Below are 26221 nucleotides of genomic sequence, written 5' to 3' on the forward strand. Positions count from 1 at the left end.
TAAATAAATTATAGCATTATGAACATTTAAAAACCATGCAAAACATAAGTTATAGAGTAATTTATAGTAATCTTAAAGCGTTAAAGATGTTCTTACTTGGGGTCTAATAAAATAGTAGTGTACAAAGGAACTGTTTAGGCTGGAGGGGTTTTTGTTTGCTATTTAAGTGGAAATATCAGTTCTCCTTGATACATTCTTCACAAATCCTTGCTGTGCCTCCGTGTCCCCCATTATTATGTTTCTTGAAGAAATTCCATTTCTGGTTTTCCATCGGAATGCTATCGGTGTACATTTGCGGTCACTCAAAAGTGTCATTATATGTATTGAATATGCTTTGCACAATAGGTTGTTTAGGAGCTGATATGTGGCAGTGGCTAAGTCAGTGGGACCTTCTTTTCAGAGATGGGAAACTATTTCTAGCCTGTTAATGAGGCTGTCCTTGAGATTTACTAAAATAGCCAGGTGACTGGTTTAAAACAACTAGAAAGCAGAATATAGAGTTAGAAAGATAACCTGGAATTCTCTTCCCTCAGAAATAAAAGTGGTAAAGATAACAGGTGAAACCCCTTCCTAACAAAAAATCCCCAAAAATAGCCCATTGGTAATAAATGGATAGATATTTTACCCCTGAGTTGTAAATATTTAAGATCAATAAATAAATGGTCTTTTAAAGCTAAAAAAAAAAAAAAATACACAGTGTATCTTCCATTTAATTTAGGCTAAGAATGTTGTATAACTTAAGAAATTTTTTTTCTTAATTGTCAGAGTAAGAAGAAAATTGTCAGCTAAAAAGCCGTTATGTCTTAGCACATAGCTTATCTATAAAAGTAACAGGCAACAAAATGATAATATTCGTTGTGTAACAAACTGCCCTCATTTGAATTTCCTTAGAACTCTGTAACTTATTATAACTTAATAGATTGTGGTCTACTTAATTTCTTTTTTCTTTTTTTTTTTTTTACTTTTTTTTTTTTTTTTTTTTTACTTAATTTCTTATCCCTGGAGCTTTTATTAGTTAGTCAATAAATGTTGATGCAAATTGAATCAAGAAAAACTAGTTAGTTGTCTAATACTAGATAAAAGAACAAAGTGGGAAGGGCTATGTGAGTGTTTTTAGGGCTGGCTGACCTAAGGTTTCCAAACAAGTAATTGCCATGTGTATGATCCGAAGCAGATATTAATGTTGTGCTTATTCTAAGAACACCAAGTCCAAAGCAGGGTTAAGGTCAATATTGCTTAAGTGAGTTAAAGCTTAATGAAACATCTACTTACATAGAGAACTTTTGTTCAAAATTAAATATTATTTTTCAAAATTAGTTAACTAATAGTTAATGCCTACTTATTCTTCATTGTATTAATTTAAGGTTCATATTTTCGCCCCGCTCCAATCCCATTTGATTGAGCAACTCTAACAATTCTTGTTTTTAGTTAAGCAGGTTGGAGAGGAATCATATGTAAGCATCACCCTCTGCTGATTTCTTTAAAGGTCAGGCACCCTTGGGGAAGTAGGGTCAAGAATATAGTGGCATTATTAATCCTAGATCATGCAGGTGAGGACAGAAGTGGACCCCTCAATCCTATCCATCCTATCACACAATAAACATGGGTAAAGTGGCCTGCCTTACACTCCTGCTGAGCTTGCATCCCTCCCTGTGTCCCCAGCACTTCATGGTGCCTGGGGCCGAGCACGTTGGTAAATGTTTTGCTGAATTAAAACGAATGAGTGGAATCTACGTTCTGGCAGGATGCCTTCCTTAGCTCCCTGCTCTGTGCTTCTCTGTAGCCCTTGGTCTCAACTTAGTGATCCTTGAAGCTCCAGTGGAGGTGTTTCTCCTCTCTTACATTTTGAGCTCCTTTAGGAAAAGGGCTCATCCTCACATCTTCTGCGTGCACCACCGTGGGTTAAGTGAATTCATCTCCTAATCTGGGCCCGACTGTACACAACTGGCATTGACAGCAGTAAATCACACTAGTTGATGATTCTGACATTATACTCACAGTTTCTTTAAAAAGATTGGGCTGGTTTGGCTGCTTTCCAGACCTCTCACAAAATGTCAGCTGCTCTTAAAAATCAACCATACACCTTACCAGAGGTTCTACCCCTTCACGTGGTTGTTTTAGATATGAATTGCTGATGTTAACTTGAGAATGAATTTAAGATTTTAAAAAATGTCCTTGAGATATATACTCTTCATTAGTGAAAGTAATATGTTTATTCATGGTGCCATTTACTTAATTTCCTATCACTGCTTTAACAAATTTTCATGGATTTAGTGACTTAATACAAGACAGAGTTATTATGTCATAGTTCTGTAGGTCTAAAGTACAGTAGACCTGGCTGGGTTCTCTGCTTAAGGCATTTTTCCTGGAGGCTCTGGGGAAGACTTGTCCTTCAAGGTGTCTGGAGATTCCCAGAACCTTCCCCAGGTTCCATGATTTGCTGGGAGGATTCACAGGACCAGTGTGTAGTCATACAGCTATGATTTAGCACAGTGAAAGGACACAGAGCAAAATGAGCAAAGGAAGAGGGTGCTTGGGGTGAAGCCCAGAGGAAATCAGGCCCAGGTTTCTACAGTCCTCTCCCAGGGAAGTCATATGGGACTAGCTTAATCGCCCAGCAGTGAGTTATAGAAACCCACATGGAATATAACCAACCAGCTGAGCTCATGTACTGGGGGCTGGTCATGTAGGCACCCTCTGCCTTGCATGTAACAAAATCCCAGACTCCCAGAAGGAAGGCAGGTACTGAGTATGAACCACAGTGTTTGAACAAACATTAGGCACAGTAAGCCACCTTTATCATTAGAGTCTTGGGAATGGGCCAGCCTTGCAAGCAGGCCTTTCAGAGGGCAGCAGTCAGGACTGCCCTCCTGATGCTTCTGCATACACACTCACTCACTTCCTTGTGGGTGTAGGACTGAGACACTGATCTCCTGTAGGTTGCCAGCTGGGGGCTGGTCTTTGCTCCTAGAGGTTTCCCACATCCCTTATGCTTTCTGTGTGGCCTGTTCTTGCAGCAGGGGGTCAAGTCCCTTTCATCTTTAAATCGCTCTTTGTTCTTGTTCTCCTTCTGCTGCACCTCTCTGATTTCCTCTTCTTCTAGCTGGAGAAAGTCCTCTACTTTAAGGGCTCATGTGGTTAGACTGGATCGACTTGGGTAATCCAGGACAGTCTTCCTAACCATAATCCCATCTGCAGAGTCCCTTTTGCCATGCAAAGTAACATATTCACAGTTCCTTTCTTTAGGGCCTGGACATCTTTGAGGCCTTTCTGCCCACCCCACTGTATTTATACATCTCTGATTTTTTTTTTCTTTCTGCATTTGGTATCCTTTCCTAGCAAACACATTTCTCATTGGATCTGAAGATGTTTTCCAGAGTCATATGAAGTCATGTTGCAGGGGTATCTGAGCACCTGCTCGCAGTTGGTGTGTCACAGGTGTCCCCCCTGAGAGGCTGCTGCCCCGCCATCACTAGTGTAGCTCTCACCCACAGCAGTATCCCCAGGTTGTGGCCTCGCTGATGTAACCTTGACCCCCAGCAAGAAAGACTGTGTATTGGCCTTCTTCTCAGGAAGCCTCCTTCTACTTTTATAAGAAAGTCCAAATCAAGCACTCCTTCTCTGGCCTTAAAAGTTTTGTGGATGTTCTCCCTGTCATAATTATTTTAAGTGACTTTTCTTGTTCTTCTGGGTCTATCTGCTGTCTGTGCTAACTCTGTCCGCTAATACATGTTAACTCTTTCCAAATTCTGAAAACTCTGAGAAAAAGGTCTATCCTAATTCCTTACTGAAAATGGACATGAGATGATAATAAGACAGAAGATCTTTACTTATGTTACTTTGGGCAAGTTGTCCATATGCTTTGCCACATGTTTGCCATGGAATATTAATTAATATGTGACATGCAAGGTATACCTCTCTAAATTCTCAAAATTATGAAATTGAGACATGGCTGGCCACAAAGTCTTTGACTAAGGGATTTGAGGACTGCAGGTCCAGTTATTGAAGGTTAGTTATCCAAATTGACTTTCTTAAAAAAAGAAATTATGTTCTTCACTGGTGATATGTTCCACTTTAATATTTTTTCTTAATGAGTGACTGCTTCCATGGCTGAACTGGATTTCTGTGTGAAAATAACCAAAAAAATTAAACAAATACTCAGATCTGTGAAATACATTCCAAAAGGGTTTTATTTAAATGGAAATATAGGCATGTGTCTTACATGACAGAAAAGGCATCACCATCTCTCCCCAAGGGATGCACTACATCTCAGGACATACAAACTCTTTTGATGTGCAGAGTAAATGTCCTCACTTGAAATGTAGTGGAAGAAGTATCACTGTTTGAACAAGTTTAGAAGGGGTGCATTTCCTATACGATGTGAACAATCATGGTTTATATCGGTCATTTAGTAAACCAGGTGGCTTGACCAAGCTTGGTGCTAAACGTCCATAGGACTTAGAAGATGAGCTTGCAGCTTCAGCCCAACTAAATCAGGAAGTGGCCAGAGTCTTAGGACGCTGAGGATCATAGACCAGCAGTGCAGTGAGCAGTGCAGCAGATCGGTGGTCACTGACAGAGCTCACTAGTGTTGAGTTTCTACTGTTTCCCTGAGAATATGTCAGCCAACACTTACATCAATCTACTGTGACTCTGAGATTCATTACAAGAATTTTGTGGGGCAGCCCTTGCGAACCAGGATTCTTACCTGCAAGCTAATGTGAGCTCTGAGCTCCCTGGGGGCCTCTGGACCAGGCTGGGGAGAGGTGTGGGCACCAACCACTGTCCTGCTCTGAGTCTGGGTCTGTGAGCATCCCTGGTGGGCAGGAGAGGTCTGTGAGTGGGCAGCCTAGAGCGCTGGCAGTATTCTAGAGGGGTGTTGGGGCAGCTCCATCACCACCCTCCTGGGCACCTATTTGGTCTTCTTGGGACCCTCTAGCAAGCCTTGTCCTTCCCAGACCACCTGCCTGCCCTGACTCTGTCTCTTCTCCCTCGCCGTTCCAGTTGTTTGGGAACAATGGGCTGACTCAATGAGAGCCAGGCCAATACCCACCTCTCCTCTCGGGAGACCGTGCCTAATGGTGTCCACTGCAATGGTGTCCTCTGTTGAGGCTTATCTGGCCCAGGGACCACTGGGTCCCTATTGGCCATGGGGACCTTTCCTCCTGCAATTCCTGGGTGTTTTTTCTTCTATTTTATCAATACTTTGTCTTCATTCTCAGCTCCTTACTATTTCTCCCTCTTCTCCTCTATCCTTCTATTCTTTCCTTATCTATTTTTTCACCTTTCATTAAATATTTTTCTCCTTATTTCTCTCTTCTCTCTCCATTTTCCCCTATATCCCTCTTCTATCTGTATTGCTACAAATTCTAGAAAATCAACTTGAATCGGTCTAGGTAATTTGGGAATCCGACCACACGGAGAAGGGGAGGATTTAGCTGGGTCTCTGGAATGGCTGTAACTAAGAGGCAGCCCTGCCCTGTGCCTTCTGTGGATTAGCTTCTGGCATTCATTTTCCTATATTGGTTCAAAAATCTGAGGAAATGCTCGGACTTACTTGGCTCTGGCTGAGGGGAGTCTCAGATCTCACCACCTGTGAAGAGCTGATCTGATCAGGACGGCTCCCAGGCCACCCTACACTTAGCACCGAAGCCCCTGGATTGGGGGGTGGGGCCATGTAAAGACTTGATGTCCACCCTAATGGGGGCACTTAGAAGGGAGGGATGCTGGGAGGGCCATATTATCAAATTTCCTGTTCTTTGTCTCTCTCTCTCTTTCACTCTCTCTCCATGACCTTTTGCTTTCTTTTCTATTTCTCTGCTTTCCTCTTCTTATACATCTTATCTTTCTACTCCTCGCCTTCCTTTTTTCTCTATGAATTAAAGGACCTAGATTGCTATGAGTCCTGCTACTCAACATGTAACCTACGGACCAGCAGCATCACCTGGGATCTTGATACAAATATGGAATCTCAGCCCCCACCCCAACCTATTGAATAGAATCTGCATTTTAACAAGATGAGCAGGGGATTCCAGTACAAGCTAGATTGTGAGAAGCACTGACTGGGATGAACCAAGCCCCATCTGTGGGGGAAATTGTTTTGCCCCTTAACTATCCTCCAGCTGCCTGGATCAGAGGAGACTGTGCCGCCTGCTCTAGGATGCAGCTTATCCCACGCACGTGTTAGCCTGAACAGGTGATGCTCTCTGTAACAGGGCCTCAGGAAGCTTGCTCCAGTGCCCTCTGACTGCAAGACACCCTCTTTCTCCCTGATAGTCACCAACCTAGGGGGGCGGAGCCCAGGTATTTTCTCATTGTTATCAGTGAATAACAATCAAGTGGTTAAAGTTAGTCCTATCTTTGAGAACTATAATATTTCCTGAATCGCTATACTCTGCATTCATTAGGAGTTTATTCTTCATATTAAAAACTCATCAGAACTCTAATTCAGAAGTTATATCCTTTATGAGTTTAAGATGGAAATTGTTATTCAAAATGCATTGAATTCAACTTAGAATTTAAGTGCATTTTTCTTCCTATGCAGGCCCTTTGTGTGAAAAAGGCATTCTTCTAGGAAAGGACTGGCAAAATATATTTGAGAAAAATAAGAAAAGAAATTACTTGAAATAAACATAAGTTCTAGTATAAATAATTCTATTTAATAGGTAGCAGTAGGTCCTTAAATGAATATAAAATAGACATAGCAAATCGTTTGAACCTTTGTTCTTCTTTAGATCATTTCCAACCTAGAACACCAAGTAGACTAATTAATAAGGCTAATTAATATTGTATTGAAAGATTCACAACAGTCTCACAGTGCTCTAAGGGAGCAACAAAGGTGACCCCGAATTTGCAGGGCAGAAAAAAGACACGGAAATACATGGGGGTTGGGAAGGGGACTGTTTGTTACACCTGCACCACTTCATTTATTTAAGAGAAAGAGCTGATGCACATATGGCAAAATATTTACCTTGTTAAAATAAATCTAGATTATCAGTACATGCATATCTGTTTTGGGGGGATGTTTGAAATATTGCATAATCAAATTAATAAAGAATATTGGATTCAGGTTTAAAAGAATTACGTTTACTTGGTATAAATAGAAAGATCATATGACTGTGTAGTTTCAGAATAAAGAGGGGTAAGAACAGTGTCAAATCATAATAAGAAAAACTGGACTCAGATAAGGAGGGTTTGTATGTAAGGAAGCAGACACTCTGCTAAGTGTGAAGCTCTATTGGTAGAAGGAGCAGAAATTCTCTTGACAGAGATTCCTGCTAATTCAGTCATTTAAATATATGTTGGTTTATTTCAGGTCTAGGTTAATACATTTATTGCTAATGAGTTGATGACTCAACAGAGCCAAGCCCCACATCAGGTAGGAGGTTGCAAAGAAGGGTCCATCCTACCACATCAGGTAAGAGGTTGCAAAGAAGGGTCTGCAGAGTGTGCCTTGGCTGTCTGAGGCTTGTGCCAGCTCCAGGCTTGCCGATTTCAAGTTTGGCTCTGAGACTGGGTGGTTTGGGGCAGAATAGGAGCAGCATTTCAATGATTCTGTATCGATCTCTTCCATGTACTTGGCCTTGTCAGGGACACGGCCCTCTCCTTCCTAACCATTCACCTCATTACGTCAAGCGCATTGATCCCCGAGGCAGTGACTTTGTACCATGGACAGTCTTGTTGATTGCACTTACCATTGTGGACCACAGTTGAATTTTCTGTACATGTCTCCCCCTTCTGGGCTCTGAGAGCCATTAGGTCAGGGATTAATCTCCTCAGAGGGCCAGGCCTATTACAGATTCTCAATAAGGAGTTGTTAGATTGAGTTAAGGAAAAGTTGCTGTTCTCAAACAGACCTCAACCCAGATGGTTAGTTAAGTTAAAACTTAGCCAACTGTGTGATGCTGCTTGTGTGATGGGAGGCTTTCGGTGCCAAGCCTAAGTGTAACAAGAGGCTTAACACTTTTTCCCCACAAAGTTGTACAAGGACGATGCCCTACTGAACCTGAGAGAGAGGTGGTTCCATTTGCCCTTCATTGCAGGTCTCAGTGACAGTAGAGATAAAAGCTGGATTTGGTCTGTCGAAAACTCTCAGAGCAGCTGAAAAGGTTGAGGCAGAGAAGTGAATGAGACACCTGAGCTGCTACCACAAAGTAGCCGATGGGTCCCTGGAAACCCAGGATCCAGTAACAACTGCCTCTTGCCAGGGCCAGCTGCATTCGGTGGGTGTGGAGCGTCCTTCCTTCCATTTGTTGATTACAATCCTTCCCAACTTGAAAACCTTCACTCAAATCCCTTTTACTCTGTACTAAAATTGTGTAGACACGCCCTTCTTTTTCTACTCCTAGGATTTTTCATTTTTATTTCTCAAGTATTACTTTTCTTTTGCCATATTTATTCACCTCGTGCTTATTTCACATCAATTCTGGCATCAGGGACTACAGCTTGTTTATCCCGATATCCTTTGTACCTACTTTATTGCTTTGCAAAAGTAACGATTTTGCTCATTTGAATTGCCAGGTGTTATCAGGTTGGGAGGGAGGGGTGTGGTGGTGAGGAGAATTTTAAATATGCAGCAGGATAAATAGCAACTCTTGAGACATCTTACAAATTACAGTTTTACTTTTCCTGGAATGAAGTCGTTCCAGAAGTGGTGTTATTAGAGATATATGGAAATTAGGATATATTTTATGAAAAAGGTAAATCTTAAACAGTAATATGAACAGAGTATGGCAGAGTTGTGGGGGAAATAGCTTTAGAAGTAGACTTTTTTATTCATTTGGGAGATGGCAAAAGTATTGTTTTTGATCAAGAAAAGTAAATGATGGAAAAAGTGAATTTTTACCAAAAAAGGTGCTCCGGCAGCAGACTCATTGAAAGGAAGTGCTGCAGAGCCAAGTTTTGGGAAGGTGGAAGGCAGGACAGCCCAGGGAGCATCTCACCAGGCTTTCATGGAAATTCTTCCTCGTGACTGCAGTTCTGGCAGCTTAGCGTCATAGGATGTTGTACTAATAGTGGGTCTCATAGGGAACGACAGGCAAAGTCTACAAATTCTACAATTTGCACACATAATGTAAATGTACAGAAGGCACAGATATGGTATGTACTTCAGGCTATTCATGGGTGATTTCCTGGGTCTGTTGTTTTGACATAAAAGACTCAAGTGGTTTGGTACCAAACTAATTGGGATCTTGCGAAAATGGCCCCCAGCAGAGGTGGAGTGTTTGGAGCACTGCTGTGTTCACAGCCCTTGATAACTCCTGTGGTTTCTGCACTCTGCAGTCCTATGCCACTTAACACTTAGAACAATTTTCTGCCTTTGATGCAGACCACATTTTATATATTTGTATAGACAAAAGCAATGATGATGATGAAATTTTAAAATTTTGCAAAACAGGAAGACAGGCTTTGAGTACTTTTTTAAATATTAATATCACAGTCTCAAAACTCTGAGATGTTGAGAATTTCTGATCAGCAAACCTCAAACTTTCAGAGTGGCTAAGACTAGGGCAGCAGTTGAGAAGCTGGATGCTGTTCAAGCATGTTTAAGGGTCTCAGACAGAGAGAAATATTGGTTTAGACCAGGGGCCAGCCAACTTTCTCTATAAAGGGACAGATAATAAATATTTTTGGTTTTGTAGACCATGCAGTCTCTGTTGTGACTGCTCAACTCTGCTGTTGTGTGAAAGTAGCCAGAAGCAATATGTAAATGAACGAGTGTGGCAGTGTTCCAATAAAACTTTATTTAAAAAGCCACACAGCCAGCTGGTTCTGGCTTTAGGTTGCTTACCCCTGGTCTAGTCCACTTTGTATCTATTTAAGGTATGATGTACGGATTCAGTATGAAGAAATGAAAATTACAACATCAGTGTGACACAATGTAACCTCTCACACTTGAACTCCACAAAACCTTTGCTAATACTCTTGCTTAGGACAGTCCTTTTCAAACTGTGTCCTAGAAAAACTTTCTTTTCACTTTAAATGTATGCTTGTAATTTGATGTCTTTCAGAATAAGATATAGATAGTATACATCTGATCTATGATATTATTACATAGCATTTAGCATAAAACTAAGGTTAAAAAGAGAATCAATTTAAAGAAAACTATTAAACCAATAAGAAGTGTTATACTGAGTACTTAGTGAGTGCCTGACACTGCTTCATGCGCTTTATACATATTTATTAAACACATCCTCACAACAGCCCTCTTATGCCCAGTTTACAGAAAAGGACACTGAGGCATGAAAAGTTCAAGTTCACTATCCTCAAATCACAGAACTAGTTAGTGATGTAACAAGGATTTGAACCCTAGCTGTCTGGCTGCAGGGCCCACACTCAAACCACCTTAGCACAGTAGAGAGGATTCATGTTGGAGGTGAATAAAGTGATGATACAGGATGGGGATCCTCTTCCTCAGGGCATGGGAAGCAAGCACTCTCAGACAGTGCTGGTAGGAGCATAAAATGGCATAAGATGGGGATATGCCCAAAGCATATACCCAAAGCGGGATCTTGAAGAGATGTTTGTACACCCATGTTCATCACAGCATTATGCACGTCCTTGGAGGACAATTTCTATAAACTTAAGTGTTCAAAAGCACCCGCTATTTAGAGCGCTGAAGATGACAGCCCAAAAGGAGTAATGCTTTTAAGTCCTGTCAATATATCGTCTACACCAAGTAACAATTCCACTTCTAGGAGTTAGTCCCACAGGAACACTCAGAGGTGCGCAGAAAGTGCCTGTAAGAAAACTAAGTGCATTGTTTACAGTCAAGATCCAGTTTTCTGTCAATAGGTGAACACAAAGAAATTACGATACTCCATTTTATGGAATAATATAGTATTATATGGAATTCATTCCTTTGAAAACAATGAGGTTATTTAATTAATTGATCTGTTTATTTATTTGAGGTAACGTTGGTTTAAAACATTATATAAGTTTCATGTGTACAAGATTATCAAATGCATTTATTCATAATGAGATTTAAGAAACATTTTTTTTTTACAGCTAGGAAAAGGGATGTATTTATTGTGCTTCCATTAGAAATTTCCAAGATGAACATATACGTATATGTGCATGTAAATATAATTAGACTATTTCTGGAAGCATACAAGATAAATTATTAATAGCATTTCTCATTCTGGGTAAAGATATGCCATGAGTACGTGATGAATGGTATTTTTAAACTACATGCGTATATTGCTGTTCAATTCAATACCAGGTTTTGAAAGGATTAGAGGAAAAAAAGCAAAGGAAATACAAAATAGTTTTTTAATTGTGGTAAAAAAACATAACATTAAATTTACCATCCTTACCATTTTTAAGTGTATGGTTCAGTGGTGTTAAGTATATTCACATTGTTGTGGAATAGATCTCTAGATCTTTCTCATCTTGTAAAGCAAACTTAAACCCACTAAACACAAATTTCCCTCCCCATCCCCTCAGCCCTTGGCAAGCATCTCTCTACTATCTGTTTCAATGATTTTGACTACCGTAGATACTTCATATTAGTGAAATCATACAGTATTTGTCCTTTCGTGATGGTTTATTTCAAGTAGCATAATGTCCTTGAGTATCCGTATTATATAGCACATGACAGAATTTCCTTCTTTTTAGGGCTGCATAATATTCTATTGTATGTATATCCCAGATTTTGTTTATCAGTTGCTATGGTCTGAATGTTTGTATCCCACCAGAATTCATACGTTGAAATCCTAACCCCTTAAGGTGATAGTATTAGTAGGTAGGGGGTTTGGGGAAGTGACTAAGTCTTCCACTAAGAAAGGGCTTAGTGACTCATAAAGAGGCTCCAGAGAGATCCCTACCTGATTCCAACATGAGAGAATGCAACAAAAGTCTGAGACCCAGGGCTTCCCTGGTGGCGCAGTGGATGAGAGTCTGCCTACCAATGCAGGAGACACGGGTTCGAGCCCTGGTCTGGGAAGATCCCACATGCCGCAGAGCGACTAGGCCCGTGAGCCACACTTGCTGAGCCTGCGCGTCTGGAGCCTGTGCTCCGCAACAAGAGAGGCCGCGATAGTGAGAGGCCCGTGCACCGTGATGAAGAGTGGCCCCAATTGCCGCAACTAGAGAAAGCCCTCGCACAGAAACGAAGACCCAACACAGCCATAAATAAATAAATAAATTAAATTAAATTTAAAAAAAAAAAAAGTCTGAGACCCAGAAGAGGGCCCTCACCCAAACTTACTGGCACCCTGACCTCAGACTGTCAGCCTCTAGAACTGTGAGCAATAAATTTCTATTGTTTGTAAACCACCCAGTCTGTGGTATTTTGTTATATCAACTTGAATGGACTAAGAGATCTATTCATCCATCTACGGGCAATTGGGTTGTTTGCACCTGTTGGCTATTGCGAATAATGCTGTGATAAACATGGGTATACAAATATCCCTTCAAGATCCAGATTTCAGTTGTTTTGGACATATACCCGGCAGAGGAATTGCTGGAGCTTATTATGCTAATTCTATTTTTACTTTTTTTGAGGAACCTTCATATTGTTTTTTATAGTGGCTGCACCATTTTGCATTTCCACAAGGGTTCCAATTTCTCTGCATCCTCCCCTAAATAGTGTTTTTATTTGGTTCCCTTACGCACTGAAATAGCCTCAAGATATGTGGGGAGATGCAATCCACATGGACCCTGAGTGCTTGTGTGCTCTTTCTAGATAGGCTAAGAGTGAAGGCTCTAGCTGCATTTTATCCAGGCCATTCTCAGGGTGTGCTAGAGAAACAGCAGTCCTGAGAGATGAGAGGCCAGCCTCCCCCAGGCAAGGAGCAGGTCTGCATCTTCTCATTACAAGAGCAGTGAATCCCCCGAGCGTGGTGCTTGATCCTCCAAGGCAGCCCACTGCCTGCAGCATCATCCGTCCTGGACCCTTTGCATTACCTGTAGCACATAGGGAGGTTCATGGGAAACCGAGGCAGTATTCACTAAGCCGTGCCTCTGCCACGTGAACAGCTTCCAAAATGGTGCCATTTCTCAGATGTCTTTCTGGATGACCATGAACTATACGACGCTCAGTCTCTCTGTGCTGGTGTTTGGAATGCTTTCAGTTATCGTCTTTTCTCTTTCATGGTGCTTTTGTGCTGATCTTGTTTCCCAGATTATACACTCGACCTAAATTATGTCAAATATAAGATCTGTGTACTAACTGTTAGAAGTCAAACCATTTATATGGCCTTTTTATTAAACATAAAAAATATAAAAATATGCTCATTATTTACTTGAGAATTTCAGCTCAAATTGGGATTTAGACTTAAGTTTCCTTCATGTAAGTAGATTCTAAGTCATTTCCACAGTGAATATATTCCTAATACAGGCTTTTAGATGATAGAGATAAGAGTAAGTACTATTTCAACTTAAGAAAAACCTTTTTGGGTGACTTTCTTCTTTTTTAAAAATTAATTTTATTGAAATAGAGTTGATTTACAATGTTGTGTTCATTTCTGCCATGCAGCAAAGTGATTCAGTTATGTATATATACACATTCTTTTTCATATTCTTTTCCATTATGTTTTATCACAGGATATTGAATATAGTTCCCTGTGCTATACAGTAGGACCTTGTTGTCTATCCATTCTATATATAACAGTTTGCATCTGCTAATCCCAAACTCCCAATCCATCTCTCCCCCAGCCCTCCTCACTCTTGGCAACTTCAAGTCTGTTCTCTATGTCTGTGAGTCTGTTTCTGTTTCCTAGATAAATTCATTTGTGTTGTATTTTAGATTCCACATAGAAGTGATAGCATCTGATATTTCTTTTTCTCTGTCTGACTTACTTCACTTAATATGATAATCTCTAGGTCCATCTGTGTTGCTGCAAATGACATTATTTCATGCTTTTTATGGCTGAGTAGTATTCCATTGCATATGTGTACCACATCTTCTTTATCCATTCATCTGTCAATAGACATTTAGGTTGTTTCCATGTCTTGACTGTTGTAAATAGTGCTGTAATGAACATTGGGGTGCATGTATCTTTTCTAATTATAGTTTTCTCTTGATATATGCCCAGGAGGGGGATTGCAGGATCATATGGCAACTCTATTTTTAGTTTTTTGAGGAACCTCCATACTGTTTTCCAGAGTGGCTGCACCAGTTTACATTCCCAGCAACAGCGTAGGAGGGTTCCCTTTTCTCCATACCCTCTCCAGAATTTGTTATTTGTAGACTTTTTAATGATGCCCATTCTGACTGGTGTGAGGTGGTACCTCATTGTAGTTTTGATTTGCATTTCTCTAACAATTAGCAGTGTTGAACATCTTTTCATGTGCATGTTGGCCATTTGTTTGTCTTCTTTGGAGAAATGTCTATTTAGGTTTTCTGCCCATTTTTCAATTGGGTTTTGTTGTTGTTGTTGTTATTGAGTTGTATGAGCTATTTGTATATTTTGGAAATCAAGCCCTTGTTGGTTGCATCATTTGCAAATATTTTCTCCCAGTCCGTATGTTGTCTTTTCATTTTGTTTATAGTTTCCTTTACTGTACAAAAGCTTGTATGTTTGATTAGGTCCCATTTGTTTATTTTTGCTTTTATTTCTATTGCCTTGGGACACTGACCTAAGAAAACATTGGTACTATTTACGTCAGAGATTGTTTTGCCTATGTTCTCTTCTAAGAGTTTTATGGTGAGGTGGCTTTCTTCTGGCATATATCAGGGTAAGCTAGGGCTTCCCTGGTGGCGCAGTGGTTGAGAATCTGCCTGCCAATGCAGGGGACACGGGTTCGAGCCCTGGTCTGGGAGGATCCCACATGCTGCGGAGCAACTGAGCCCGTGAGCCACAACTACTGAGCCTGTGCGTCTGGAGCCTGTGCTCCGCGATGGTGAGAGGCCCACGCACCGTGATGAAGAGTGGCCCCAGCTCACCGCAACTGGAGAGAGCCCTCGCACAGAAACGAAGACCCAACACAGCCAAAAATAAATAAATAAATTTATAAAAAAAAAAAAAGATAAAATCAATCAGTTCAATTTAAAAAAAATAAAATAAAATAAAATAAAAGGATAAGCTGTCTCTGAGATTATATTACATTGGTTTGGGTGCATGGACAGGAGTGCATCTGTCTGCCATGCACCCTAAATACCTATAGGGTGAGCTCCGGACCTGAAGCACATGACTCATCTTCCAGTCATTTTCCCAATTACCCTGTGGTATGCTTGAAAACCTCTGCTTATTTTATTGGCATACTCTACCTTTCACTTTGTCCTTGAGGAGGGATCAGTTAAGAGCTAAGGAAGAGCAGTTTTGAAGAAGAGTCGAAGGTCAGGGCATTTTTCTAGAAGGAGCTGTGCATAAGAAAGAAGAAGGGCAGGTGGTGGAAATACCAGAACTTAGCCTCACACTACAGCTATGGCCAAGGGAGAGAAGTTCAAAATAAATAATGTTTGATGTGCATTAGACAAATGAAGTTTATTTGGATTTGAACTCCTGCCTTCTCTTTTGTGTTTTTTAATGTTCTTAATCATTCAACCTGAATGGCTTACCTTCCTCTCAGAGCTTTGAACATTTTAATGATTCAGTATCCTTCTTTTTTAGAAGAGAGAGAAGAGAAAAATCCCTTGAGCAGTGGAAAGAGATCCCTGGGGAGCTCTTGTGTATGCTGCAGCAAATGCTTTATTAGCTAAAGTTCCCACTGATGGAAAATTCAGACATAGGAAAAGCTCCTACATATTGGAAGAAAATTTGAGAGTTTCCAAAAAATATCGTCAGAATGGAATGCAAAATTACTGTGGCAACACTCTTTCATCCATATGTACCCAAGTAATAATAAGTGAAATGGTCAGTGAATTACATCGCCAATAAGTTTTCTATCCTTAGATGAAATAAATAATAAATACATGAGTCACTTATTAAAGGAACCTGACTGTGATATCTAGGGTCTTTTGAAAACCCTCCCCTGTCAAACAGTACAGGGCACCTTTAAACTGAAAGGAATTAAATCTCTCCCTGTATGAGTTTCCTAGGGCTGCTGTAACAAAGTACTGGAAACTGAGGGGCTTAAAACAACAGAAATTTATTCTCTCATAATTCTGGAGGCTGGAAGTCCAAAATCAGTGTCTTGGCAGGGCATGGGCAGGGCAAGGGTCTCGGGAGAATCTCTTCCAGGTCATTCACTTAGTTTATGATGTTGTCAGTAATTCTTGGAGTTCTTTGGCTTGTAGATCATCACTCCAATCTCTGCCTCCACTGTCATGGGGTGTTCTCCCTCTGTGTCTTTATTTCATCTTCCCTCTGTGCATGTCTCTTCTCTTCTTGTAAGGACCCAGGTCATATTGGATTAGGGTCCACTGTCATGACCTCATCTTAACTTGATGACTTCTGCAAAGACCAGATTTCCAAATAAGTTCACATTCACAGGTTCCGGAGTAAGAACTCCAATATATCTCAACGTGAACATGACAGTGGCCTGGAAGGACAGAGGTGGCTATAGTCAAACGATGCTTATCGTAAAGGAAAAGAGGCACTTTCTCATTTTGTTTGTTGTGCCCACTTTTTGTAAGGGAAGAAGAAGATTAATCTGGAATTGATGAGAAATTGATAAGAAATGCTCTGGACACCATGGCAAATGGAATGTGAGAAAATGAGCAGACAACACCCCTGAGTACTACAAGGAGTGGCGTCTAGAAAGGGAGGCTGGAGTTTGTGTCAAGGTGAAGAACCGTGGTTGGTGTCTGACATTTACTGAGTGTTTATTGTGAGCCAGGCATGGTTTTAAGCATTTCAGGTGCATCATATCATTTAATCTTTCTCCATGAGTGTCTTCATTTTACAGACGAAGAAACTGAGGCTCCGAGTTACACAATGGTCAATTTCTGTGTTACTCTGGAATATTCTAAGGTATGATTGAAGTAGCCCTTTATTTTCCTGTTTATTATTATGATTAATTACGTGCAGTGAGATAGATTCCCAGAGCACAGAGAAGAAAGAGAGGATGAGAGGGAGGAAGACTGTACAACGCAATCGTGTTCTTGGTGGGGCAGAGGCAAGTCTGGGTCACCTTAGGGCTGGGTTTAGGAGGTGAGGGTGCACCCAAGGGCAGTGGTCAGAAAAGACCTGGAGAACTGCTGACCTCAGGATCCTGAATGGACACCTATGTGCTGTGGTTTTGCTGTTGTCCCAGCCCAGGCTGTGGCTCTGTTCTTAGGGATCTGCCATCTTTGCTCAAGGTTCCACATAGAAACAAAGATGCTGGATTGTTTGGTGCCTTTGTGAATTCTGTCTCCCTACTGGGAGTGAGATGTAGAATAGACACAGATGTTCCTGCCAGGTTTGGAAGCCAGCGATGAGGAGTTCAGCGTTGGACAAAACGCATTCCCTGCTTCATAAAGGGGTGTGGACTTGCTCAGCTCAGGACCTGGGGCGTCTTGGTTCAGGGAAATGAGAGACAGAGCAGTTCCAGGCCAGGCTTTGCTTTTCTGCCCTCTTATCTGGACACAACCTCTCTGAGCATCAGTTTTTCCTGAGTCTTTGTCCTTTACTGGTCCTTTCCTCAGTCATAGGAAGCCCTCAAGATGCATCAAGATGTATATTATTCCCTAAATCAATCTGAACCCAATGCTTGGTCCTCAAGAACTACCTTAGGCCAAGAATCAACCAGGGAAGGGGAGGAAGGATGAAAGGAGGATGCAGGGGAGAGGTGCACAGGTAAGGGTCCTAGCTCAGCTGTCACCTGCAGAACAGAAGCAAGTGGCCTTGATTGTTCACACCTCACTTTACCTGCCTCCAGGTTGGAGCCTGAAGAGCTTGACTGGATTCACTTCTCTCTATTAGAAAGTTGTTAGGTCATTTTCAAATTTCATTTCAATTTATTTTCTCATTTACACTTACTTTGGTTTTGCTTTCTGCTTTTTTCTCCTGATTTTGGCTTTATTACTTTCAAGTAACACTTTTCTTTCAATCACCATTTTCTTCTTAATGCCAGTTTACGTTGTTTGCTAAGGGCTGATTTTGTTACCTTCACTCCTGTTTTGTCTATTTGACAGCCCCCTGAGATGATCTGTTTACTGCACTGTGTTCCCCAAGAAACAGTGGGGAAGCTGCCTAACAGACAGTCTCCTGGGAGACTTTCCGCTACCCGTTTTCAGTGGGAAACAGTTTCAGTCAGAACTGGCTCGCTCATCATAGCTGGGTAATATAAGCATCCAAATCACAGGGGGTGGGAGCACGTGGCCTCTCGGCGTTTATCTTGATTGAATCATGGGTGTGTAACTTTCCGTCGTTCAGCTCTTGATTTGTATTAATGATTCAGAGTTCATTACCTTAAATAAAAAAGGTGTTCCTGCTGGCAAGAGCTAGATAAGATTGTGGGCAATTTGAGACTCTCACTGTGTGAAGTTGATGATGACTCTATTCCCTGGTAAGAACTGAGAAATTCTGTCCTGTCCTGCCACCGCGTGACACCAAACAAGGTACAGTCGCAATGGGCTTTGTGTCACTGACATGAAATTGAGGGTGGGCGTGGTGGCACCCACCCAGAGTGCCCAGGAAATCTGCAGCAGTGGCTGGGACGAGTAGAGTTTCCCATTACCACAGGGAGTTCATAGGCAGGAAACTTTCTGTTTCTCATTGTATCAGTCTGGGTCTCATTGCTAACATTTCACCTAAATGAAAATGCACTTTTACTTTGTTTAAATTTTTCTTGTGGTAAAATATACATAACATATAATTTACCCTTGTAAGTATTTTAAGTGGCATTAAGTGCACTCACATTGTTGTGTCACTATCACCCCACTATTCATCTTCAGAATTTTTTTGAGAGGTAAAACAACTAATATTTACTGTGTATATTTTTTATACAATTTTTAAAGGTTACACTCCATTTTCAGTTATTACAAACTATTGGCTATATTCTTCGTGTCGTACAATGCGTCCTTGTAGCCTCTCTTACACCCAATAGCTTGTACCTCCCACTCCCCACCCTTTTTTTGCCCCCCTCCCCCCGCTAAACACTAGTTTGTTCTCTATATCTGTGAGTCTGCTTCTTTTTTGTTATATTCACTAGTTTGTTATAGGTTTTAGATTCCACGTGTAAGTAATATCATACAGTGTTTGTCTTTCTCTGTCTGACTTCTTTCATTCAGCACACTGCCCTCCAAGTGCATCCATCAGAACTTCTTTCATCGTCCCAAACTGAAACTTGCTACCCATTAAAATCTAACTCCCCATTTCCTTTCTTTCTCCAGGCGCTGGTAATCACCATGTTACTGGCTTTATAAATTTGAATAGATACCTCATATAAGTGGAATCATATAATTTTTGTTCTTTTGTAACTAGCTTATTTCACTTAATGTTTTCAAGGGTCATCCATTCTGTGGCATGTGTCAGAATTTCCTTCATTTTAAGGCTGAATAATATTCCACTGTATGTATATCCCAGATTTTTTTAATCCATTCATCTGTTGGTAGATATTTGGATTGTTTCCACCTTTTGGCTATGGTGGATAATGTTGCTGTGAACATGAGTGTACAGATATCTCCTTGAGACCCTTCTTTCAACTTTTTTGGATATATACCCAGAAGTGAAATTGCTGGATCATATGGTAATTCTATTTTTAATTTTTTGAAGAACTGCCATAACAGTCTTGCAAGTGGCTGCACTGTTTTACATTCCTACCAGCAGTGCACGAAGTTTCCTATATATCCTTGCCGACACATCTTATTTTCCATTAAAAAAAAAAATAGCCAATCTAAACGGAGTGAAGTAGTATCTTAACTGTGGTTTTGATTTGTATTTCCCTAACAAACATCTTTTTCTGTGCTTATTGGGCATTTGTGTATCTTCTTTAGATAAATGTTTATTGCAGTACTTTGTGCATTTTAAAATCAGATTGATTTTTTTGTTGTTGAGATGTACAAGGTTCTTTATATATTCTGGATATGAACCCCTTATCATATATATGATTTGCAAATATTTTCTGTTGTTCCATTGGTTGCCTTTTTCACTCTGTTGATAATGTTCTTTGATGTATCCAAGTTTTAAATTCTGTTGTTGTTTTGATATTTCTTCTTTTTCAATGTAAGCATTTATAGCTATATGTTATATTGTTATCTATTTTGGCTTATGTTGTCTGTACTTTTGGTTTCATATCCAAGAAATCATTGCCAAATCCAATGTGATGAAATTTTTATACTATGTTTTCTTCTAAGTGTTTTATAGTTTTAGGTCTTATGTTTAGGACTTTGATCCATTTTGAGTTAATTTTTGTATATGGTGTAAGGTAAGGGTCCAATTTTATTCCTTTACATGTGAATATCCAATTTTCCCAGCACCAATTGTTGAAAAGACTGTCCTTTCTGAATACATGGTACCCTTGTTGAAAATGATTTGTAGATCACTTTGTGAAACATTGACATCTTAAAAATATTAAGTTTTTTAATCCATGAACACAGAATGGTTTTCCATTTATTTGTGTCTTTAATTTCTTTTAGCAATGTTTTGTAGTTTTCAGAGTACAAGTCTTTTGCCTCCTTGACTAAGCTTATTCCAAAGTATTTTATTCTTTTTGATAATGTTGTAAATGGAATTGCTTTCTTCATTTTATTTTTGGATTGTTCCTTACTAGTGTATTGAATTGCAACTGATTTTTGTGTATTGATTTTGTATCCCGAAACATTGTTCCCTGATTAGTTCTAACAATTTTGGGGGGGGGGGTGGTGGATCTTTAGGGTTTTCTACATATAAAATCATGTTGTCTGCAGAGATAATTTTACTTCTTACTTTACAATTTGGATGTCTTTCATGCCTAATTTCTCTGGCTAGGACTTGCAGTATTATGTTGAACAGAAGTGACAAAATCTAGCATCCTTGTCTTGTTCCTGATCTTAGAGGAAAAGCTTTCAACCTTCACCAAAAATTATCATGTTCAGCGTGGGTTTTTCATATATGGCTTTTTATTATGTGGAGGTAGTTTCTTCTATTCTTAGTCTCTTGAGTGCTTTTATCATGTAAGTGTGCTGACTTTTGTCAAGTGCTCTTTCTGTATCAGTTGAGATGATCCTGTGCTTTTCCCCTTCATTTCATTAATACTGTATATGACATTGCTTGTTTTCTATATATTGAACCACCCTTGCATTCCAGAAATAAATCCCACCTGGTCATGGTGCATAATCCTTTTAACATGCTGCTAAATTTGATTTACCAGTATTTTGTTGAGGATTTTTGCATCATTGTTTATAAGGCATGTTGGTCTACAGTTGTCTTTTCTTGTAGTGTCTATGTGGCTTTGGTATCAGAGAAATGCTGGCCTCAGAATGAGTTAGAGAGTGTTCCTTCTCCTTTAAGTTTTGTAAGAGTTTGAGAGGATTGGTGTTGGTTCTTCTTAGTTCTTCTAAATATTTGGTAGAATTCGTCCATGAAGTCATCTGGTCCAAGGCTTTTCTTTGCCAGGAAACTTTTGGTTACCAATTAAATCTCCTTACTCGGTCTATTCAAATTTTCTGTTTCTTTTTGATTTAGTTTTGGTAAGTTATGTGTTTCTAGGAATTCATCCATTTCACCTGGATTATCCAGTTTTTTAGTGTACAGTTCATAGTAATCTCTTATAATCCTTTTATTTCTGTTAAATATGTAGCCATGTCTTTGTCTTTATTTCTGATTTCAATTATTTGAGTCTTCTTTTTTTTTATTTTCCTTAGTCAATCTAGCTAAAGATTTGTCAATTTTGTTGATTTTCAGAGAACCGACTCTTGGTTTCATGGATTTTTTCTATTGTTTTTCTAGTCTCTTTGTTTATCTCTGCTCTAATCTTTATTATTTCCTTCCTTCTTTGAGCTTTCAAGTTAATTTGTTCTTCTTTTTCTAGTCCCTTAAGGTGTAAGGTTAGGTGGCTGATTGTGATATGTTTCTTCTGTTTCAATGTAAGCTTTTACATTATATTTTCCTCTAAGTACTGCTTTCCCTGCATCCCATGAGTTTTGGTAAGTTGTGCTTTCATTTTCATTTTCATTTCATTGTTTTCTTGATTTCCTTTAGTTCTTTGTTGGTGTATTCCTTTAACGTTTTGAGCATACATAAGATAGTTGTTCTAAAATCTTTTTCCAGTAAGTCCAAAACCTGTTTCTTGAGGTATGGTGTCTGGATATTTATTTTGTTCCTTTGAATGAGCCTAGTCTTACTGTTTCTTTGTCTGCCTGGTGATCTTTTGTTGAAAACTGGGCATTTTACAAAACAGCCACCTCTCCCAGTCTTCTTATACTTGCTCTACACAGGGGAAGACCTTTGTAATCAGCCTAATGTGATGTCTTAGGGTCTTTTCAGACCTGTGTTGTCTCTGGACCAGTGCGTGTGTTTTTTTTCCCCAGTTCACCTATTTATACATCTGCTTTTAAATGTCTTGCTTTTCTAAGAGTCTCACTCTTGCTTACTCTTGGGGCCTTAGCTGTCCTATTGTACTCCTCAATCAGTAATCTCTTGTCCTTGGTGTCTGTGGGTCTATAGTTACCTTTGCAACCGTTTTTACAAATCATACCCGCTGCTTCCCATGGCTCCCTTATTCTGAGATCTGAGCCATTTTTGTTTGTCTGAACTCTGAGTTAGGTGTCAAAAGACCAGTCCTTAGGCAGCCCACAGACAGGTTAGAACATTGCAGATCAGTCTGCTCTCTCTCAGGTTTGCAAAAGGGGGCTGGGGATCTGGCTGCCACTTTCCTCAAGCTGCACTAAAAAGTGACTAAAAAATGCCACAGGTTTCCTACCCTTTTAAATGTGACATTTTTTTGATGGTGCGTTCGCTTGGTTGTGGTAGATCTTTGACTCATTTCTAGAGTTTCTATAATGCCTTTTTAGTCTGTTTCTGGTTATGTACTTCAATCAAAACAGGAACATATTCTCGTCACTGCTGGAAGAAAAGAGTCTTTACTCTGCCAACCTGTCACGTGTGATGGATCAAAGGGCCCTTAGGACTGCACGTGGACACTGTCACTTTTTACAGAGAACCAATTGACCTTGTATAACTGGAGATGCTTCCCCTCAAACACAGCTCTGCTCCCTCTGCTGAGGGTGGTGTCAGTCTCTCCCGATGCTGCTGGAAATGGAACACTGCATGCCTGGACACCCCACAAAAATAAAGGGTACTGACGTGCTCCCAGGCCAATACTTGTTCAGGAAGTGAGAGAAGTACTGTAGATATAAAAACATGCCAGTTTCTAAGGCAGCCTTCACTCCACATAGGAAGTACATGGCCAGGATTTGATTTGATAAAAAATTAGTATCACAGTTAGAAACCAGACCTGACCCTGAGCTCCCTTAATGACTTCCTCTAATGTCTCCCTGTTGACCCACCCAGGCCTTATCTTATCCTGTGTCTGGCTATCATTGGCTCTGCCGGTCCCCTAAGCCCTTCCCTGCCCCAGGATCTCCTCTCTCTAGGTGCATTTCAGGTGACCTACACTTACCAATTTCTATCAGATGTTTCCTGAGGGCCATCTGGATGTGATCCTAACAACCCGGGCTGAGTGATGCCACTTTGTGGATTCACTAAATGACACATTTCTGTGGGTCACGTCCTCCCAGCCCAGCGGCCCTAACAAGCACCAGCACGGAAGCTGCTGGCAAACGCTGGGAGGAGCCCTTAGTACTGCAGGGAGCTGCCGGGGGCAGCCTCTCAGGGCCCCACACCCAGGGCTCATCCCAGGAGACACTCCTGAGGAGGGGAAGGCAGGGCTGTGCCCTTGAGGAAGGAGGGACCGCTCACCTCTCTGACCTCGGGCTGGAGAAGGACGAGGGCTCAGGACCGCGGAAGACGGCAGGGAGCTCGCCCTCCCTGAGAGCTCGGTGCCAGGCGAGGAGGTGAGACCCTGCTCACTGCCCCTCCCTCCGGAATGCAGTCACTGCTACTGAGAACTCTACCCCAGCCCTGATTTCATTGTGGCTGGTTAGAAAAAAGGGAAAACAAACAAAACTAAAACCAAAACCTGACTCTGCACCAGAAGATAAATGAACTTCCATGTGTATGTAGCACCTTTTAAGGATTTGTCTAATTCCAAATGAAATGATCTCTATTTTAACTCATTACTGATTACTAATTTTCTTCATTTCAGATACAGTCTATAACAATAGATTCCCGTCTGTGTTCTGAAGCAAATCCCCCAGCCTCGCCTCCCACCCCTGTGGGGCCTGGGGAGAGGGGAGGCATCTTCCCCCAGAGAAGGTGGGCATATGCCCCCCTCTCCCCCGTGCCTCCCTGGTCACCCCCTTGCCTGGGGACTGCGGTCTCCCTTCCTTACTCTCACACTCAGGGCCCCTCACAGAGTGGCCCTGACCTGACTCCCCAGACTCTTCTCACCATCCTGTTTCCTAAACTTCAGCCAAGTTCCGCCCAGCATCCTGCTTGTCCGGAGAGTGTACCGCCTTCTTCCAAGTCCAGGCCTCTGCATGGAGGTTTGCTCTACCAGAAATGCCCCTCCTCTTGTGGCAACAGTTTAAATTCCTCGTTATTAAATTACAAATCTGCAGCCTCCTCCTCCTTGAGCGTTGCCTGATTTCCCAGCAAACGTATCTGCTGCAATTCCCTGCAGAATCACGTCAGGTCAGGGGCCACTTGGTGCTAGTTTCGGTTCCTGCATCCCAGCCCGTGCATGCCTGAGCGCACAGCTCCGTCTCATTTGTCTCTGCCGTGGGTGTTTCCTCATCAGTTAGTCTCCGTAAACGTTGTGAGTGAAGTATTTTCTACATTTCCGGGTATAAGCAGCTGCCATCTCATAAGATAACTTTCTTAAAAGAAGTGATTCACGGTGTATAGAGCATATTGTAGTTTAACCAGTGGTGGGGGGCAGGGTTGATACAAGTTTCTTCTCATTATTCCTAATACCAGCTCACCAGAGTGATGCTTAAAGGCAAGGACAGTTATGCTAATTTTTGCAGAATAATTTTTAATTCACAAAAACCATTAATTCTAAGACTGAAAAGTTGTATGTGAGATAAGCGTATGGTTACTACATCCACAAGCAAATTTTTACAGCCCTGGGACATTATGATGCCCTTAAATCCTCCTGGAACAGGTTGAAAGTTAAACTGCATTGAGGATTTCTGAATTGCTGATACTATGATATACTATAGTTTTTTTTTTTTTTTTTTTTTTATTATTTATTTATTTATTTATTTATTTATGGCTGTGTTGGGTCTTCATTTCTGTGCAAGGGCTTTCTCTAGTTGCGGCAAGCGGGGGCCACTCTTCATCACGGTGCGTGGGCCTGTCACTATCACGGCCTCTCCTGTTGCGGAGCACAGGCTCCAGACGCGCAGGCTCAGTAGTTTTGGCTCACGGGCCCAGTTGCTCCGCGGCATGTGGGATCTTCCCGGACCAGGGCTCGAACCCGTGTCCCCTGCATTGGCAGGCAGATTCTCAACCACTGCGCCACCAGGGAAGCCCCCATAGTTCTATAGTTCATCTAAATTAATAAAATGAGATTTAAAAATCACATTCAAAATTGAGCAAAAGCCAAACTAACTCTTTTCGTATTAATTAAATGATAATAATGAGAAGTATGATTGTCCCTTTTGTAAAACATACCAAAATTGTATGTTAGATTACATTCACTTAGCACAAAATGTCTTTCAAAAATAAATTGTAAGCACTAAACAATCTGAAGGATACGCCTGTATAGTTTTAGTTGCATATCTGCGTGTATCTGACTGACATGCCTGACAGCTTGTAATTCATGTTTTAAAAAATGATTCAGTATTTTAAAAGAATATAGCAGAAGGATAGCTTCTTATGCCTAAATCACCTGTTGTGCAAGGTCCTCACTCTGGTGCATTTTACACAATAGGGTTTTATTAGTCATAAACCATGGCTGACAGTCATAAGCGCCGGTGTAAATGGGGAGAATGAAAATAAAGATTGGGCCTGAGAAACTGAGCTATTGTGAGCCAAGGTCCAGGAAGCAGACTCTCTAATAGCTTATTGGGTGTCTAGGAGCCAACAGAACCTTCTAGATAGTCTGTATAGGAAATCATCTAGCTTTCCCAAACTACATACATTTGGAATTAAAATTCCATTTGCTTCCAGTATCATTGTAAATGGGGGAGTAAGTCCCCCTTGTAGGGTCTTTAAGGGCCACTGCAATATTTCTGCAGAAGAAATTACAGGGTTTATTATACTCACAGGTCCTAGAGGAGAAGACAGGGCGCACCTCACCATTCAGCAGCCACCTAGCAGGTGGGGAGTCGAGAGAGAGTGAGGACCTTGGGCAAGTCTGGGTGGAG

At 40.9% G+C, this 26221-nt stretch overlaps 1 protein-coding gene across 1 annotated transcript in view; it reads left to right on the top strand.

The window, feature by feature from the left end:
• Nucleotides 1–24586, top strand: part of LOC309622305 (uncharacterized protein) — a 40903-nt gene extending 16317 nt beyond the window's left edge. The window contains exon 3 of the mRNA XM_082409421.1: nucleotides 24055–24586. Within this exon, the coding sequence (XP_082265547.1) occupies nucleotides 24055–24495 (441 nt within the window). The 3' untranslated portion in view covers nucleotides 24496–24586. The remainder of the gene's footprint in view (nucleotides 1–24054) is intronic.
• The last annotated feature ends 1635 nt before the right edge of the window (nucleotides 24587–26221 follow it).

The sequence above is a fragment of the Balaenoptera borealis genome (genome assembly GCF_965194805.1).
Source record: "Balaenoptera borealis genome assembly, contig: HAP1_SCAFFOLD_2069, whole genome shotgun sequence".
Lineage (NCBI taxonomy): Eukaryota > Metazoa > Chordata > Mammalia > Artiodactyla > Balaenopteridae > Balaenoptera > Balaenoptera borealis.